The sequence below is a fragment of the Melopsittacus undulatus genome, chromosome 1, assembly GCF_012275295.1.
Source record: "Melopsittacus undulatus isolate bMelUnd1 chromosome 1, bMelUnd1.mat.Z, whole genome shotgun sequence".
NCBI lineage: Eukaryota > Metazoa > Chordata > Aves > Psittaciformes > Psittaculidae > Melopsittacus > Melopsittacus undulatus.
The window spans coordinates 91,979,448-91,994,459 of record NC_047527.1 but is presented as its reverse complement, the minus strand read 5'-3'; the positions used below and the strand labels follow the sequence as shown (position 1 = coordinate 91,994,459).

Sequence of the window (15,012 nt, the reverse complement as noted above, 5' to 3'; positions counted from 1 at the left end):
TGCTCTGGCATACAGGCAAAGATGTGCTGATTACACAGATAGAGAATCACCTGTCATGGGAAGGCAAGAGCCAACATTAAAGTAATTCCAAGCATCAAATTACTGCCTGTCTAATTTGAGAAAGTGTCCAGTCCTAGAAGTTAGTACAAAAAATATTTTTAAAACACAAAAAAGCGAAGATCTTGAATATTGATTCATTCAAGACAGAGGGGCAGTTTTCTGCAGTACGTTTTCCTTCTTTCCACTTCAGTACTGAAGGGGGGGTTGACATTGCTAAATCTTAGCTTAAAAGAAGTCCTATTAGCAGTGACTTACCTTCAAAGAGATTGAATTCAAATGTAAAGTTGTGTTTATAATGAAAACTTAGCATATCTTAGGAATTATTACAAATTCTTTATTTCAGGCCAGTATAGTATTATTACAGGCATCCATGACTTCCTCCACACGTGCACATGATTGAAGATGGCACTCCCCACCACCAAGAGGGAAATGGTTATTACAGTACAGGCACAAAGTAGCCAAACAGCTTTACTTTTATTAAGCAAAGCTGTGATTGTGCTCTAACAGCATTTATTACCAATGCATAGATTCTTCTCTCCTCCTAAGAGAAAGCAAGAAGGGCAAATTTCCCTTAATTGAAGGGACACACTTGGCAGCTCTGCTACTAGAGCAGTCACTTCATCAGTGGATGAATGGCAGATAACTGGATACACTGGGCACCTTCCTTCATTGCCTTCAGTTGCACTTACCAGTTCACACGGGCTTGCTCAGACTTGGATTTAACATCCTTGCAGGTCTCAGCTACTGCTTTCATTAATAAAATCACTATCAAAGTTTGAAGAACTATCAGTTGTTTTTTTTCCTTTATTATTTTTTTAAGTAAAAGCAAAAACTCCAGAAGACTGTCAGCACTGCAGTTCCCTTGCCAAAGACCCTGTTCCATAACCACCATTTAAAATCTTTCTTTTCTAGAAGCATCAATTCCCTTCCATCAAGAAGGCAGCACCAGAGACACTTTCTATCCCTGAACTGTAAATTAATACAACTAGTGTATTTTACTGCATTGCAAATTTCCAGTTACAGTGGTAAAGATAACAATTAGCATATGGAATGAGTATCAGATACTTACATGTATCAAAAGCAAGTTAGTCACAAAAACCACTACAAATATATTACAGACAAAACTAGCAGCAAACACTGCTATCATTACACAGTACTCTTGTCATAAAACATGACTGATTGGATAGCCATCTGGAAAACAAGCTAATAACTATAATGTTATAAAAATAGCAAAACAAATATTTGATCATAGTAACTGTATGAACAAGTGTTAGAAGAAGGGAGGTAAGCATGATTCAGCTAACACAGATTCTACTTATACAAGAGTGCCTCCAAGCCACAAAACAGGTAGTCTCAGCTTTACATTAACAGTCAGGACTTCAGTCTGATACATGCAACTGACTCCAGCAAGCAGCTCTGAACAGGTCGCAGAACGTAATCCCACACAGTCTTCTTTAGAGCAGGCAGCCCCAGACAATCATGTGAATGCCAGTCTCTGCTTTGATGACACTTAGTAGCAGCAAGGTGCACACACTGCAGTCCCAAGTGGAGGGAAACAGCAGAGATGCATATACTCTGCTTTCAGCAGAGGTAAGTTTCAAAATGCACACAGTATGTGTACAGTTTATTTCTAGGCACATCTTTGGTTACATTCTCTATGCAGTCTGCTTTACAAAATAAATAAAAGTCAAGACTTGGTTGAAATCCAGGTAAAGATAATACTCCTTTTTTTTTCCCCTACCCAGAAATGAAGACAGTAGAAGTCCCTTACACTGATGTTTTATTATCTCCACAGACGATAAAATCCCAGTGCTACTGTAAGGCATGTAAATACTGAACCTGAAAGAAGATAAAAATGGGGGAGAAATGGAGACATTAAATCATTAGCTTTCTAAAGAAATGTTCCAAGAGCTATGTACACATCTTACTTCAGTACTAGAAGTGTAACCACCACCCCTTCTTCATGTAAGAAAATAAGGTTTTTAATTTAAAAACAAACCATTCACAGTGAAGTGGCACAAAAATGACAAATAAAAAGGAAAGAAAAAAAATGCAGGAAAACTGGGCTGGAAAAGTAGCAAGAAGCTGAAAGAAATCCCTAGTTGCCTACCATTCCCCAAAAGTTCAATATGGCAAGTTACAGTTGTAAAGTGAGGAAATGGGTAACAGGATTATTAAATCACAGTCAAGTATTCAGCAAACAAATAAATGAAAAAGCTCTCTTTAACAAGGCTTCGCAGTTTGCAATTTTTAAAAATTTCTATTGAAATGATACTGACTTTTGATTTCTAGATATACACACAAAAGTTTTGCCATTATTTGCAAAAGGAGCGCTTCAAACACAATGCAATTTTGTTTTGGAGTAGGGATGGTGGGGAAACCAATTTCCTCTCAATTTAATGAAGTGCCTTTTATCTTCCAGTAATGGTTCTCCCTAAAGGTTATGCCTGAAGTACAGTACTATGAATACACGTGACTGTACTTGTGACAAAATCCACTGTGAAAGAATAATCAAAAAATCAATATCAGAAGAGTAATTTTCTACCGCAAACCTGCTCGTTAATAGCACTGCACACTCAGTACCAAAATGTCAAAATACTCAAGTTATGTAGGGCAATAGTGTAGCCACGCATGCACATATATATTATTTGTCTAATGCACATGGCCTGAAACATGATAGTTTAAAGAGTATGTGGCAGTGAACAGTCAGAAAAGCTGACATGTTCCATTCTTGCATATACATCTCCATCAGACAGATGGAGAGATCTTAGAAATGCATCAGGCTGTTTTTATCAATTAAGCCTGGCACAGAAAAACTTTTTGGTCCTTGTTTACCAGGCAGTCTTTCAGATTCCTCATATGCATTATTGTAACAATATAAAGTGGGGGGAAGAACAAAACATCAGCCATAGCCCATGGAAATAAAGTTGCAAATCATGGGAAACTTTGGCTTCAGTACACAACTAAGGCTGCTAATCTTCATCATTTCAAATCTTTTTTTTTTTTAATCAGGGCCTTTATGAATATAGTCAATCAAGAGTTTACCAAACACTTAACAATGTTTAATAGTTTCACCATCAGAGACAACTATCAGATTCCTTACCTGCTAAGTACTTAATATTATCAAGTTTATGCGTTTCCAGCATTGTTTTCAGGTCTGCAACTTCTGTGTCTATTTTTCTGTCTGTTTGGGTCAGAGCTCGATCTTGTTGTGCATGCTAAAATATAAATCAAGAAAGCAGTGCAATTCCATCAGTTTCCAGTTCAGTTAGAAGTTTAACCCAACTCTTCAAGTTGTATTTTTGTTTCCTCCAAAAATGTATATTCGTTTGCATTCAAAAAGTACAGGTTCGTTCCTAGCTAATCTCATTACTGAACAGTTTGTGTATATATATATGCAGAGGGTATAAAAATATAGATGAAAGCCTTTTTGTTTTGTAGACACTTCAATTACCCCTACCAGTATGAAAGTACACAGGGAAATAAAACACAATGACATTTTGTATATTAAAGTGCCTAAAGATATGAACAACTCCAAAAAAAGAATGCCAGGTCTGTAACACAAGTACAGAAAGAATTGCTGTATAATAATCAGCTACCAAGTTCTTACCAATTCCACTATTTCTGTCCTCATTTCAAGTAGTTTTCTTTCATTACGTGAGTACTAAAAGGAAGAAAAACAAAAACAAAACACACCAAAAAAAGATAAACATTATATTCATGTTGTCATTAAACTTTATGCCTCACACTTAAAAGCATATTGCTTCCAAATTCTGTGGAACACTGAATACACAAGAGATTATTGTCTTGACAATGCTTGGGAGACAGTATGGTAAGGTAATTGTTGCCCTTTAGTAAAGCACAATTTAGACAGATGTTCATCCACATCTCTGAACTGTGAAGCACAGTAAGTCCATCACATACTTTGCTTCTGCAAAAGCTGTATGTATTAATAAGCAGGTGGAATAAAAGTTGGTAGATCTGTATTTCTGAAAAACAAAGACCTATGATTCTAAACAGTAACTCTGGAACAGTTAACTAATCCATTGAGCACAATTAAGACTGAACCATCTGCTTTCTTCAGGAAGGGGAGTATGGTTTTAAAACAACCAATTCCCCATTCACCTGCCTTTTTCCTTTTCTGTTCATGCATGGCAGAGGTGACAACTTAACTGGAGGGGAGGAGGGGAACTTAATTCCTGGGAGGAGGGGAAGGGAAAAGAAAAAAAAAAAAAGAGAGCAGTTTTCAAAGAATGTATGAAATTATAGTTGTACAACAGACTATAAAGTTGGTTAACTTTCTTAAGAGAAGGTCAACATGCATAGTTTGCTTTTCCTGGAAGGCAGTCAAAATCCTAGAATCACAGAATGGTTTGAGTTGGAAGAGACCTTAAAGATCATCTAGTTCCAACTTCCCTGCCATGGGCAGGGACACCTTCCACTAGACCATGTTGCTCAAAGACCCAGTGCTCTGCACAATAGACAGACTGTAGCTTCCAGAATCCTACATAAATATGCAAGAAAACACCAGTGCCTAATTAATCACTGTTGCAGCAGTTTTAAATCAGTTTTGTAAGCCTGAAATACTGCAAAGCTTATGATCTACACAGTTACACATTACATACGATGCTTTTTTAAAACATCAGCATGAAGTATTAACCTTTGAACAAGAACTTTACCCACTCAAATTGTGCTTTATTCAAACATCTACTATGAGATAACAGACTGTTAGTCATTATATTAAATCAGGGACATAGCTGCTACCATTATGAAAAGCTTCAAGTGGCACATACAGAAGGTAAATAATATCTACTTGCACAGTCTTTATTGCCTGGATTTGAGATAAATATTACTTCTTCATTACACACCTGGGAAAATGGACTGAATAAGAAATAATATTAATGGAAAAATGTAATTAAAACATCTTCCCATTTAGAAGATGCAATTTCTTTAAGATCCTAAAAGCTATTAAAAATATACCTGTAAGAAGAGCACTCTATTTAGAATGCTACATTTAATGCGAAAACTTGTTAATCTTCTAATTCTTCATCTATGTTACTCTAATTTAAGATCCATTAATCCAGTTCTACTAGATATTTCAAACTTCAAACAATCTGAACCACAAGTAGCTAGAATTTCAACAAAATAAAAATAAATGACAACTATTTTCACAATATGTATTTCCTTACAAATCAGCTAAGCTATAAATTCTCTAGCTATAGGGAAATGAACATCTTCAGTGATGATAAATATAATGAAATGCATAAACTTAATTAAGTGTGAAAATACAGAAAGAGATCTACTAACAACACAGAAAACCTCTAGGCAGCCAGTAAGCATATTTAGATTAAATATCTAATATATTAAATGTAATGATTTAATCCTGACATTAAAACAGTATCAAAATAGACAGGGATACAAAACCAAACATGGTACCTTGTGTTATAGCAGCATAAGGATGAGTAACTTGGATTAATACTATCTTGAAGCAGAAAGATACTATGGATTAGTATGAAAACGCTCTTTGGGTAAGATGCTCTTAGCCAAATTTGGCTATTACTCAGTGTTAAGCGGTTTCTAAAGGAAAACTTACCAATTCTTTTACTCTGGTCTTCTCTAGGTTTAGGTTTAACTTGTTATCAGCACGAACTTTGGCAATTTCATCCTAATGGGCAAAACATAATAACACAGCAATCAAGATTTTCTATTTAATCATAAGCAGAAAGAATTAGACAAATAAAGAATCACAGAATCATAGAATAGAATCATACAAGCTATCATAGATATATTGTGCTTTTCCTCACGTATCTTGGTAATCAAGCTTCTTTCCAATTAACGTACATAATTTTCAAAAATATAAGCATTCCTATTCTTCCCCAGGAAATGTACATGCTCTATAGGGTGAATTGAATCTTGGAATCAATACTGAACAATTACTTCTAAAACCAGAACACTGAGAACAGAACTTAATTGAGAGCACATGCTTCTCTAAATACTGGGGATGTTCATACATCGCATAACTCACACTGATTTCTAGAAACCCATACCTGTAAGTTGGGCTTCCTCCATGAAACAACCTTGATGGTCAAAATACCTTTAAAGCAATTTCCAACCTTCTAATGCAAAATAACCCTCCTGTTTCTAAAGACTGCATGAAAGGCTTTAAGAAAAAGCTGCAGACATTTTAGAAGTCAGGAAATATTTATTATATTTTTAAAATCTAACTTTTTAGAACTACCATAAGTTGTTCACTTGTGTTTTACTTCATCTATAGCTGTGATTCCTGCTTTTCTCAGTGACAGCTGCCATTTTAACACAACCTCCTGGCAGGAATTCCAGATAGCTGACAGTTTGTCATGCGGCGAACTGCTGATCAGATGAATGTGTGGGAGAAGCAAATGATTTGCTGATGTTCTGGGAGATTAAAACCAGGTAAGCATCTCTCAAACAGACCAACGGCAACTAGTCAAAAGTTCATTAACTTAGCCTGACCAATAACTACATTCAATTTCTATGTCTGAATTTTTGAACTTCAGCTGGTTTATAACTGGACATCATTACAACATGATATGTTACAGTTTAATGAAATAAATTCTAAAACTAGAAATAGCTTTTACTTAAACTTTTACTACACTGTGTCTTTTTGTCTTTTAAAGGAACAAGTATGAGCAAACAAACTCACTTGCCCTTGTGAGAATTATATTTACAGTTAAAAGTAAAATTTAAAGACATCTAAGCTTTTAAGAAAAGATGACTCAAATCCTTGATGCCCTACAGTGGATTACACTAACTCATTTATGTGCAACTAAAACATAAAATACGATACAATTCAAAAATCAGGTGCTGAATGTATTTTAAAATATTATTCTGAAAACTCAGATGCATTAAGCACTTCATAGCACAGTATGAAACATGCAGGATTAGCCCTGAGATACTTATGTGCTACTTTTGGAGATGACAGGGCAAAAGGAAATTAAAAAGAAAATAGGTAAGAAATGGCAAAGAGACATTAGGCTGAATTCAACCACATTGCCAATTAGCTCAACACATTCAGGTCTGATAGTTTAGACAAATCCTAGGGAAGGAAGACTGCTCCACCCTTCCAACTAATAGGGACATCTTAGTGGGAAAAAGCAGCTCTCAAATAAATAAAAACAGTTAATGTTTCCCAGTTTCCAATTTTCAACTTCCAAGACTGTTTGTTGCTGCATAAAGGCTGCTTATGACTCCACACCTATTGAAATAACAGATATTATGATGATCTTGTTCTGACAGTAAAACAGTTTGGAGTGCTATTCAAGGTAGGTAAACCATAAAGAACATAAACATAGTACTGACACTTAAATTCTTATCCTTAATAGAGTTAAGTTTTCTCCAGAGAGCCTGTTTTCTTGCAGTGGTCATTTGTTTTCAAACAATGGGACCAAACTTAATGACCTAAAGAAGTCATTTAAAGTTACTTTAAGTTCTGGACAGCTAACAGGTAAGTCTTCAGAGAATCAATCAAACAAACCAATAAGCAAATACCAACAACCCCAAGCACATCAACAAAAAAAAAAAAGTAACAACCTAAAACTCCATCCCAAACCAAGTATTAAGTGCTGTCATTTTAAAAGCATGTCACATCTTTACATGTAACAGGCAGCCCTAAATGCAGAACTTCACTCAGCCTTAAGCATGACATGGCATGGCAGCCACTTTCTGAATCTGAATCAAGGACGTGTGAGAAAAAATATTCAGTTACATTTTTCTTCACCTCTTGTACCATTCACAGCTCTCTGTCACTATAACTGAAATATGCATGAAACTGTCTTTGCTGCAGTCCACAGTGTACCACCAACTGCAATTTCAGTATCCGGTATATCACAACGATTAAGCACACCTTTTAAAATAAAAATATTGAAAGCAATAATATTTAATTCATTTTTTTATGCAGACTAGATTAATTAGTGTTAATTCTTGATCCTGTTAGTATGGTATCTTACCATGACTTCCTTCTTTATCTGCTGGAGTTCAAGTTTTATTTTCTGGGAGAGCAGAAAAAGAAAAAAAAAAGTACACTTTATTACTGTACATAAAGCCCCATAAGCTAGAAGTACTAATGAAGTTGCACAATCCATAACATTGACTATAAACTGTAAAGTGAAAAGTGTGGTTTAACTCTATGCCCTCAGTATGTGCACAGATACAGTCCTATTCCAGAGTTCTACCACCCTTAGAGTAAAAAGGTTTTTCTTATGTTTAAACAGAATTTTCCACATTTTGATCTGTGCCAGTTACCTACTGTCTGTCTTTGGACAACACTGGAAAGAGCCTGTCTCCATCTACATTACCCTCCCTTCAAATATTTTTATACATTAATGAGATTCCCCCCCGAGACTTCTCTTTCTAGGCTTTCACAGCCTATTACAATATGTCAGAAGCTCCAGTCCCTTACCGATCTCTCTAGCCATTTGTTTGATTCTGTTCAGAATCACATCCATGTCTCCTTGCACTGGACAGCCCAGAACTAGATCCAGCACTCCAGATGATATTTCATCACAGCCAGGCAGATGGGATCACCTCCCTTGAATCACTGGCAGTCCTCCTAACACAGCCCAGGAGGCTGTTGGCCACCTTTGTCCCAAAGGCTTAGTGCTGGCTTATGGTCAACTTGCTGCTCACCAGGACCCTCAGGGCTTCTTCTGCCAAGCTGCTTTCCAGCTGGTCAGCACCAGCCTGTACTGGTGTTTGGGGATGTTCCAGTGGAGGACTTGGCATTTCCACTTGCTGAACTTCATCCCACCTCCCCAGCTTGTTCATGCCCCTCTGAATAGCAGCACAACTGCATGGCATATTAGCCACTGCTCCCAGCTTCATATCATCTGTAGACATGCCGACTGTGTACTCTGCCCCATCAATTAGGTAATTAATGAAGATGCTAAGCCACAGTGACCCCAGAGCCAACCCTTTGAGTACAAGAAGCTTTTTTACATCATTGGAAAAAATAAGCTGATGGTGTGCTCTGCCCCACTAACAAAGTCATTAATGAAGGTGTTAAGCCACAGTAGCCCCAGAGCCAACCCCTTGGATACAAGATGCTTTGTTACATCATTAGAAAAAATAAGCAAGTGCTAGAATAGCACTTTTCAATATAGGGATTTTTACCTCATTTTCTGAACGAAGTGCTGAAAATTCACTTTTTTCCAAGATAATCATGTCCTTTTTCACGCCACCTATATGGGACATTACTTGCTGAAGAGCAATTTCCTTTAAAAGAAGGAAGAAAAAAACCTCAGAATATATAATACCTGTAATGCTTTTTCTCCTCTGTGCCTACAAATTATGATAGACTCTTTTGGTACCCTGAAACTTTTAATTCATCAATTTCAGATTAATTGTCTGAGTTTCACAAAGCAAGATAAATTGACAGGGATAAAATAAGCAAGTTAATCTCAAATGCTGGTAACACTTGACAAAATTAGCAGTGCTAACACAGAGCAGAATAATTCAATTAATAGCCTAGGAAATAGTTTCTTCCAAGCCTTAAAATTCATAAGCTAGCAAAAGGCCTTAGGGAGTAAACAGTTGTCTCTCAGCTAAATGAGGAAAGGTGGCTTTCACACCAAAACTCCCAGTACAACCATATTCTTTTGTAGCTATCTCCTTCTTTACCCCTCTGTTGCAAGAGAGGTGCCACTCTGCTTTGCTATGCAGTATCACTCACTATTACTTACACTTTTAATTGCTCTGCTCAGTTTGTTACACTGAGCTGACAGAAGACAAACAAGAATCCTCTGAAACTTTCAAGGATGGAAAAGGATGTAGGCATTTTTCTACATCCTACACTAGCTATGTAGGCAAACAGGGCCTCCTTTATCTTCTCTGAAGATCTCGCTCTAATAAGTAGTCTCTTGCTTTTGATTCTGTACTGAGAACCCTACAAATCTGACACAGCACTTTAACTGCACTTCTGTCAGGAAATGTTATTCTGAATACAGCATTGTATTTCTAAGTGGCATCTCAAGGTGGCATCTCAGTCACTTTCAGGTGACTGAAAAAAAAATGGGACAGTGTACCGAACGTATTACAAAAACTATAGAAAGAGTGCTGCCATGGACACCTCTTCTCTTACTCCCTGCCTCCGGCTTGCTTTTGTTCTCTCCCCTCTTCAGTGAGCTGAGAAAACAAAGAACCAATCTTTCCTATTCTTTCTCTTCCTCATCTCTGTACCCACATACACATACACATACATATTTATTTTTCCCTAAAGTTTTGTCTGACCAGTGTAATACTTTATCTTTTACATACCAACTAAAGCCTAATGGTAATAAGCTACATTCACAATGTTCCAAACCTTCTCCCAATTCTTCATTCTCTTTTTGAACAAGCCGTTCTGCAAAGACTGTAAGGAAGTATGGGCTTATGTTGCCCAAAGTTCATGGCATACATATCTCTTGAGCTGCTTCAATCTTAGCATGCCATGCAAATCTGCACATTTTAATCTTAATGGTAGAAAGTCACCCATGGACTGAACCTAACTGACTCAGAAAACATCTTGCACCAGTAGCAACATTTAATTTAGCACAAACCCAAAAGTTTCACTTTCATTCAAAAAAGCTGGGCATAGAAGGAGGTTGAGATTATTTACTGTAGACTGTTTACTGTAACATACAAACAAACAAGCATGGTAGAGAGCGTCGCTTTAACACTGTATTCCCTGACTGCAGAACAAATTCAGCACAGGAGGAAGAAGCACCCTCATGTCTGCTTCACCTGGAAGCTAAAAGCCAGGAAGGACAGGCTGAAACCTCCCCAGATGGAAGATGGTGCAAAACCCAGGTATCCCACTTCATGACATGTAGAGCTGCCAAGGCTATCATACTACAAAGACAGCAGCTCCTGTTTGTCTCACGTTTTAAGAGAGCAGCCTAGTTACTATGAACAGGGGAGGTTTAGATTGGATATAAGGAAGAAGTTCTTTACTGTGAGGGTGGTGAAGCACTGGAATGGGTTGCCCAGGGAGGTTGTGAATGCTCCATCCCTGGCAGTGTTCAAGGCCAGGTTGGACGTAGCCTTGCGTGGCATGCTTTAGTGTGAGGTGTCCCTGCCCATGGTGGGAGGGTTGGAACTAGATGATCTTAAGGTCCTTTCCAACCCTATCTATTCTATGATTCTATGAAATAAGTTAAAGCTTGTGTTCAGTAGGTGCCTTGGGGCTGTGAACCCCAGCCTCACAGAGCAGCCCAAGAAGTTGTACTTCAGCTATGCTTCTTATCAGCATTGTCTATTTGACCAACTGATGTGTCAGGGAATTCCAGCACACCAGGTATCGTTCCCATTAAGAGATGCGTAAGTTCTACATGCAGCGAATAATGTCATTATCTGAATTTCAGTTTCATTTCTGAAGCCAGATGTCTAAGAGCTCGACATGGTAATATTCAACACTGTCATGCCCAGTTCCTTACATGGATCTACCTTTGCATGAACTGACCTGATTCAAATCCACTCACTGAATATCTACTATGTCTATCTGAAAGCCTTCTCAGTAATTCTATTTCATGCTACAATAAGGCTGAAATCAAACAACTACCAGTGGTTTGCATACCAACTCAAAATACAGTGTCCAGCAGCAATAAATAGCAATATGTATTTCATTAGCAAGCATACAAGGTTTTTATTTACTTTACCCCCACCATTATCTCTGATCTAACCTGCTGTACTTTGGTGACCATATCCTTGTAAATCATATCCAGGTTGGTGTTCATAATTTTCACTAATGCAGATACAATGACCTCCGACTGCTGAGTAGTGAACCCTAAGCAAAATGAAATGCAACAGCATTCAGAGACACATCTAAATCTGGACAGTTTACAGAAACACCACTTATAAATATTCAGCAACAAGTTTAAACAAATGTCAGTTATGAAGATAATAAAACATACTCCTTTTGATTCAACACTAACAAAAGAACGTGAGTTCATACATCCAAGTTCCTCCACGTTGGTGACACAGTATAGCTGCTTCTGTAGTACAGCACTATTACAGCATCAGCAGGCTGAATGCTGGAAATTTCCTAGGAATATTATGGATTGTCATCTCTCACATGTGGTTATTTCTATGAACAAGAATTCTGACCCTGAAAAGCAGATACTTATTTTCAGTATACTATACTATACAACTTCAGTAGTGCTGAAGATGTGCAAAACTCAACAACTGAAAACAGAGCTAACTGCTCTAATTTTAGGCCTACCAGCCTCTTAGTCCCCGTCACAAACCTTTTAAACTGAATATATTGGAAACTATTGTAAAACATCACCCTAGAAATACCCTCAACTTTTCCACTTACGAAATATAGGAGTAAAAATGCCATGAATAAGATTTAATTATGAAAAGGGACACCTGCAAAAGTGTGACTGTTTCGAACTAAACAGCAGTTAAGCATCAGAAAGCACTGGAGTCTGAGAGTGAATTATTTTCAATAGCTGAGCTAATAAAATAGTTTGTCACCACCAAAAGGAAGATATCCTGACGTTATCCCTCCTCCTGACATTTTGTATGTGTCCTGGTGTTTACGCAACTGCTCAGTGGGCTCACTAAAGTGGCATCTCAGAATACCAATCAAGCAAAAGAGTTGTAGAGTTTCTTGAGAATTAGGTTGGCCACGGGAAGAGATGAAACTACATGGCAAGGAAAAGGGACTGGGACTTCTCCTTTTCAGAGACGAAGAGCTGTTAAAATTCAATTCAGCAGTATGTAACTTCTCCTTCAGGTACCTTCCCCACCTCAGCAACATTAGCACGAATCCAAAATAACCTATTGCCTTATCTATGTTTTAGCATAACAGCAACCATATTTTATAGTATTCCATTTTTATCCTAAAAGCATAGTCCATATTCAATCCAATTATAAGACCTTGAAAACTGTTTTTACTCTCAACCTTTAAAATTTGTTTTCTCTTTCACATTTTTAATTACAAGTAGGATAATAAATTATTCCAAAGTTTCATGTGCTGTTTCCTTTTGGAAGTAGAAAAAAAATCCATAAAACTGAAGCTGTAACATCACATGTCAAAGAAAAGAAAGTAACAACCTTTGTAAAAGTGGCTTTTTAGAGCCACTCACGAAATGACATTGAAAATACTACTCATTTCTAGCAAATTACCATTTTGTTCCAAGAGGCATACCAGTGCATGAGTGTCAAAAAAAAGCCTCCTATTTCCCAAAAAGGAAACATTCTCTCTGCTTTGTAAAGATGGTGATGCAGAGGTGCTTACACCTGGAGAAAAAAAAACAAAACAAAGACAAAAACAATACATAGGTTACTTTTAGGAAAGTATATTAATCAATATGTTTGCTTTCCAGGAGTTTTCTTATTACACCAAATATTCTCCATTTATGAAAAAATATTAGATTGTGCTTTGAGGTTACTACAGCTTGCCTGAAGCAAAAAGGTATCTGGCTAAGAAGGCCTATGTACAAGAGCTTGAAAATGCACTACAACACTACTGCTGCACTTCTGAGATGCTCTCCAAGAATATCATGTCCTTGAAAATCCCACCAACTCTCATGATCTTAAAACTGTTCCTTTATTATTAGCAGCATAATCAGCGGATGCTATGAGCAGTTCTGGGCTCTGAGAACTAAATCCTCAGACTTTTGCTACTCTTTGTTAACAGTCTTCATTATCTGTCCCCTTTAGAAAAAAGGGAATCCCTCACAATTTGACATTTACTATTTTTACAGACAATACTTTCAACAGTGAATGCAAACCTCAGACAGCATAGTTTCCACTTGGGCATTAGCATAAACTAGCTGTCAAAAAGAAAGCAAGTCGGAACATGAGGTAAACTGTCAGGGGGCAGAACTCTGTCCTCAAAGTCATTCTATTTTAAAACACACGGACAGAACATATGGCCGTGCGTTAGCTGTTCTAAGGATCGAGAAAGGAGAATCAAGTCTACCCTTCGGGGAAGATGACCCAGCCCTGATAACGGCCCCTCCGAGGGACCCCAGAGCAGCCGCGGCCCGCAGCGCACCCCTTCCTCTCCATGCCACAGGACTATCGCGCTCGGGTGAGGTGACAGGGCACCCGGTTCCCCGCCGCCCGCACAGGCTCTCACCGCGCTCCCCGCAGCGGCTCTCCCCGCCGGTCCCACCGAAGGGCCTTCCCCGCCCTGCGCTGCCGTTAGCGGCCGTAACGGCCAGGCGCTGCCAGTCACCGAGGCAGCGGTGCACCGGGAACGGGGGCGCGCGGCAGTCACGTGAGGCGGCGCCCGGGGCTCCGCGCGGTCGCAACGGCAGCAGCGGCAGCAGCGCCCGCCTCCCTCCGCTCACAGCCGCGGTCACAGCCGCCTGGCCCTTGGCCATGGCCGCACCACCGGGTCCCGACCGACCGACGGAAGGAGGGGGGGAAGGAGAGAAACCGCTGCTGCTGCCACCGACGCCGCTAGCAGAATGCCATCGCTGAACACGCGCCCCCACCCCGGCTCCTCACTTCCGCCTCCGGCACGTGGCAAAGCACGCGGGTGACGCTATGATCGGCGCCGGTTGATTTCATGGTTACGCGACGGGGCGCGGTTAGAAGAGAGGCGCGGGCGGGCGGCAGGGCCCGGGGGAAGTGGAGTGTTCCTCGTGCCCTCCTGGGGGCCGAGACAGTACGGGCTCATCCTGGCTCTAGTGGGACCCGGTTTTAGGTACTGGAAGGCTGCTCTCATGTCTCCCCGGAGTCTTCTCCAGGCTGAACAAGCCTAACTCTCTCAGCCTGTCTCCATAGGAAAGGTGCTCCAACCTCTGATCATCTCTGTGGCACTTCTCTGGACTTGCTCCAACATGTCCATGTTATTCTTACCTGGAGGGCCTCAGAGCTGGATGCAGTGCTGCAGGTGGGGTCTCATGAGAGGAGCAGGATCACCTCCCTCCGCCTGCTGGTCACACTCCTTTTGATGCAGTCCAGGTTACGTTTGGTTGGCTT

General features: G+C 39.2%; 1 protein-coding gene across 1 annotated transcript; it reads right to left on the bottom strand.

Moving 5' to 3' along the window:
• Nucleotides 1-408: 408 nt before the first annotated feature.
• Nucleotides 409-14,533, bottom strand: LOC117435853 (mitochondrial calcium uniporter regulator 1-like). Its single transcript, XM_034063252.1, has 9 exons — nt 14,162-14,533; nt 13,204-13,317; nt 11,754-11,857; nt 9,208-9,309; nt 8,046-8,087; nt 5,654-5,725; nt 3,671-3,724; nt 3,164-3,278; nt 409-1,899 (listed from the first exon to the last, which is right to left on the bottom strand). The coding sequence occupies exons 1-9, from the start codon at nt 14,406-14,408 to the stop codon at nt 1,844-1,846; spliced, it is 906 nt and encodes a 301-aa protein (XP_033919143.1). The 5' UTR covers nt 14,409-14,533; the 3' UTR covers nt 409-1,843.
• Between the last annotated feature and the right edge of the window lie 479 nt (nt 14,534-15,012).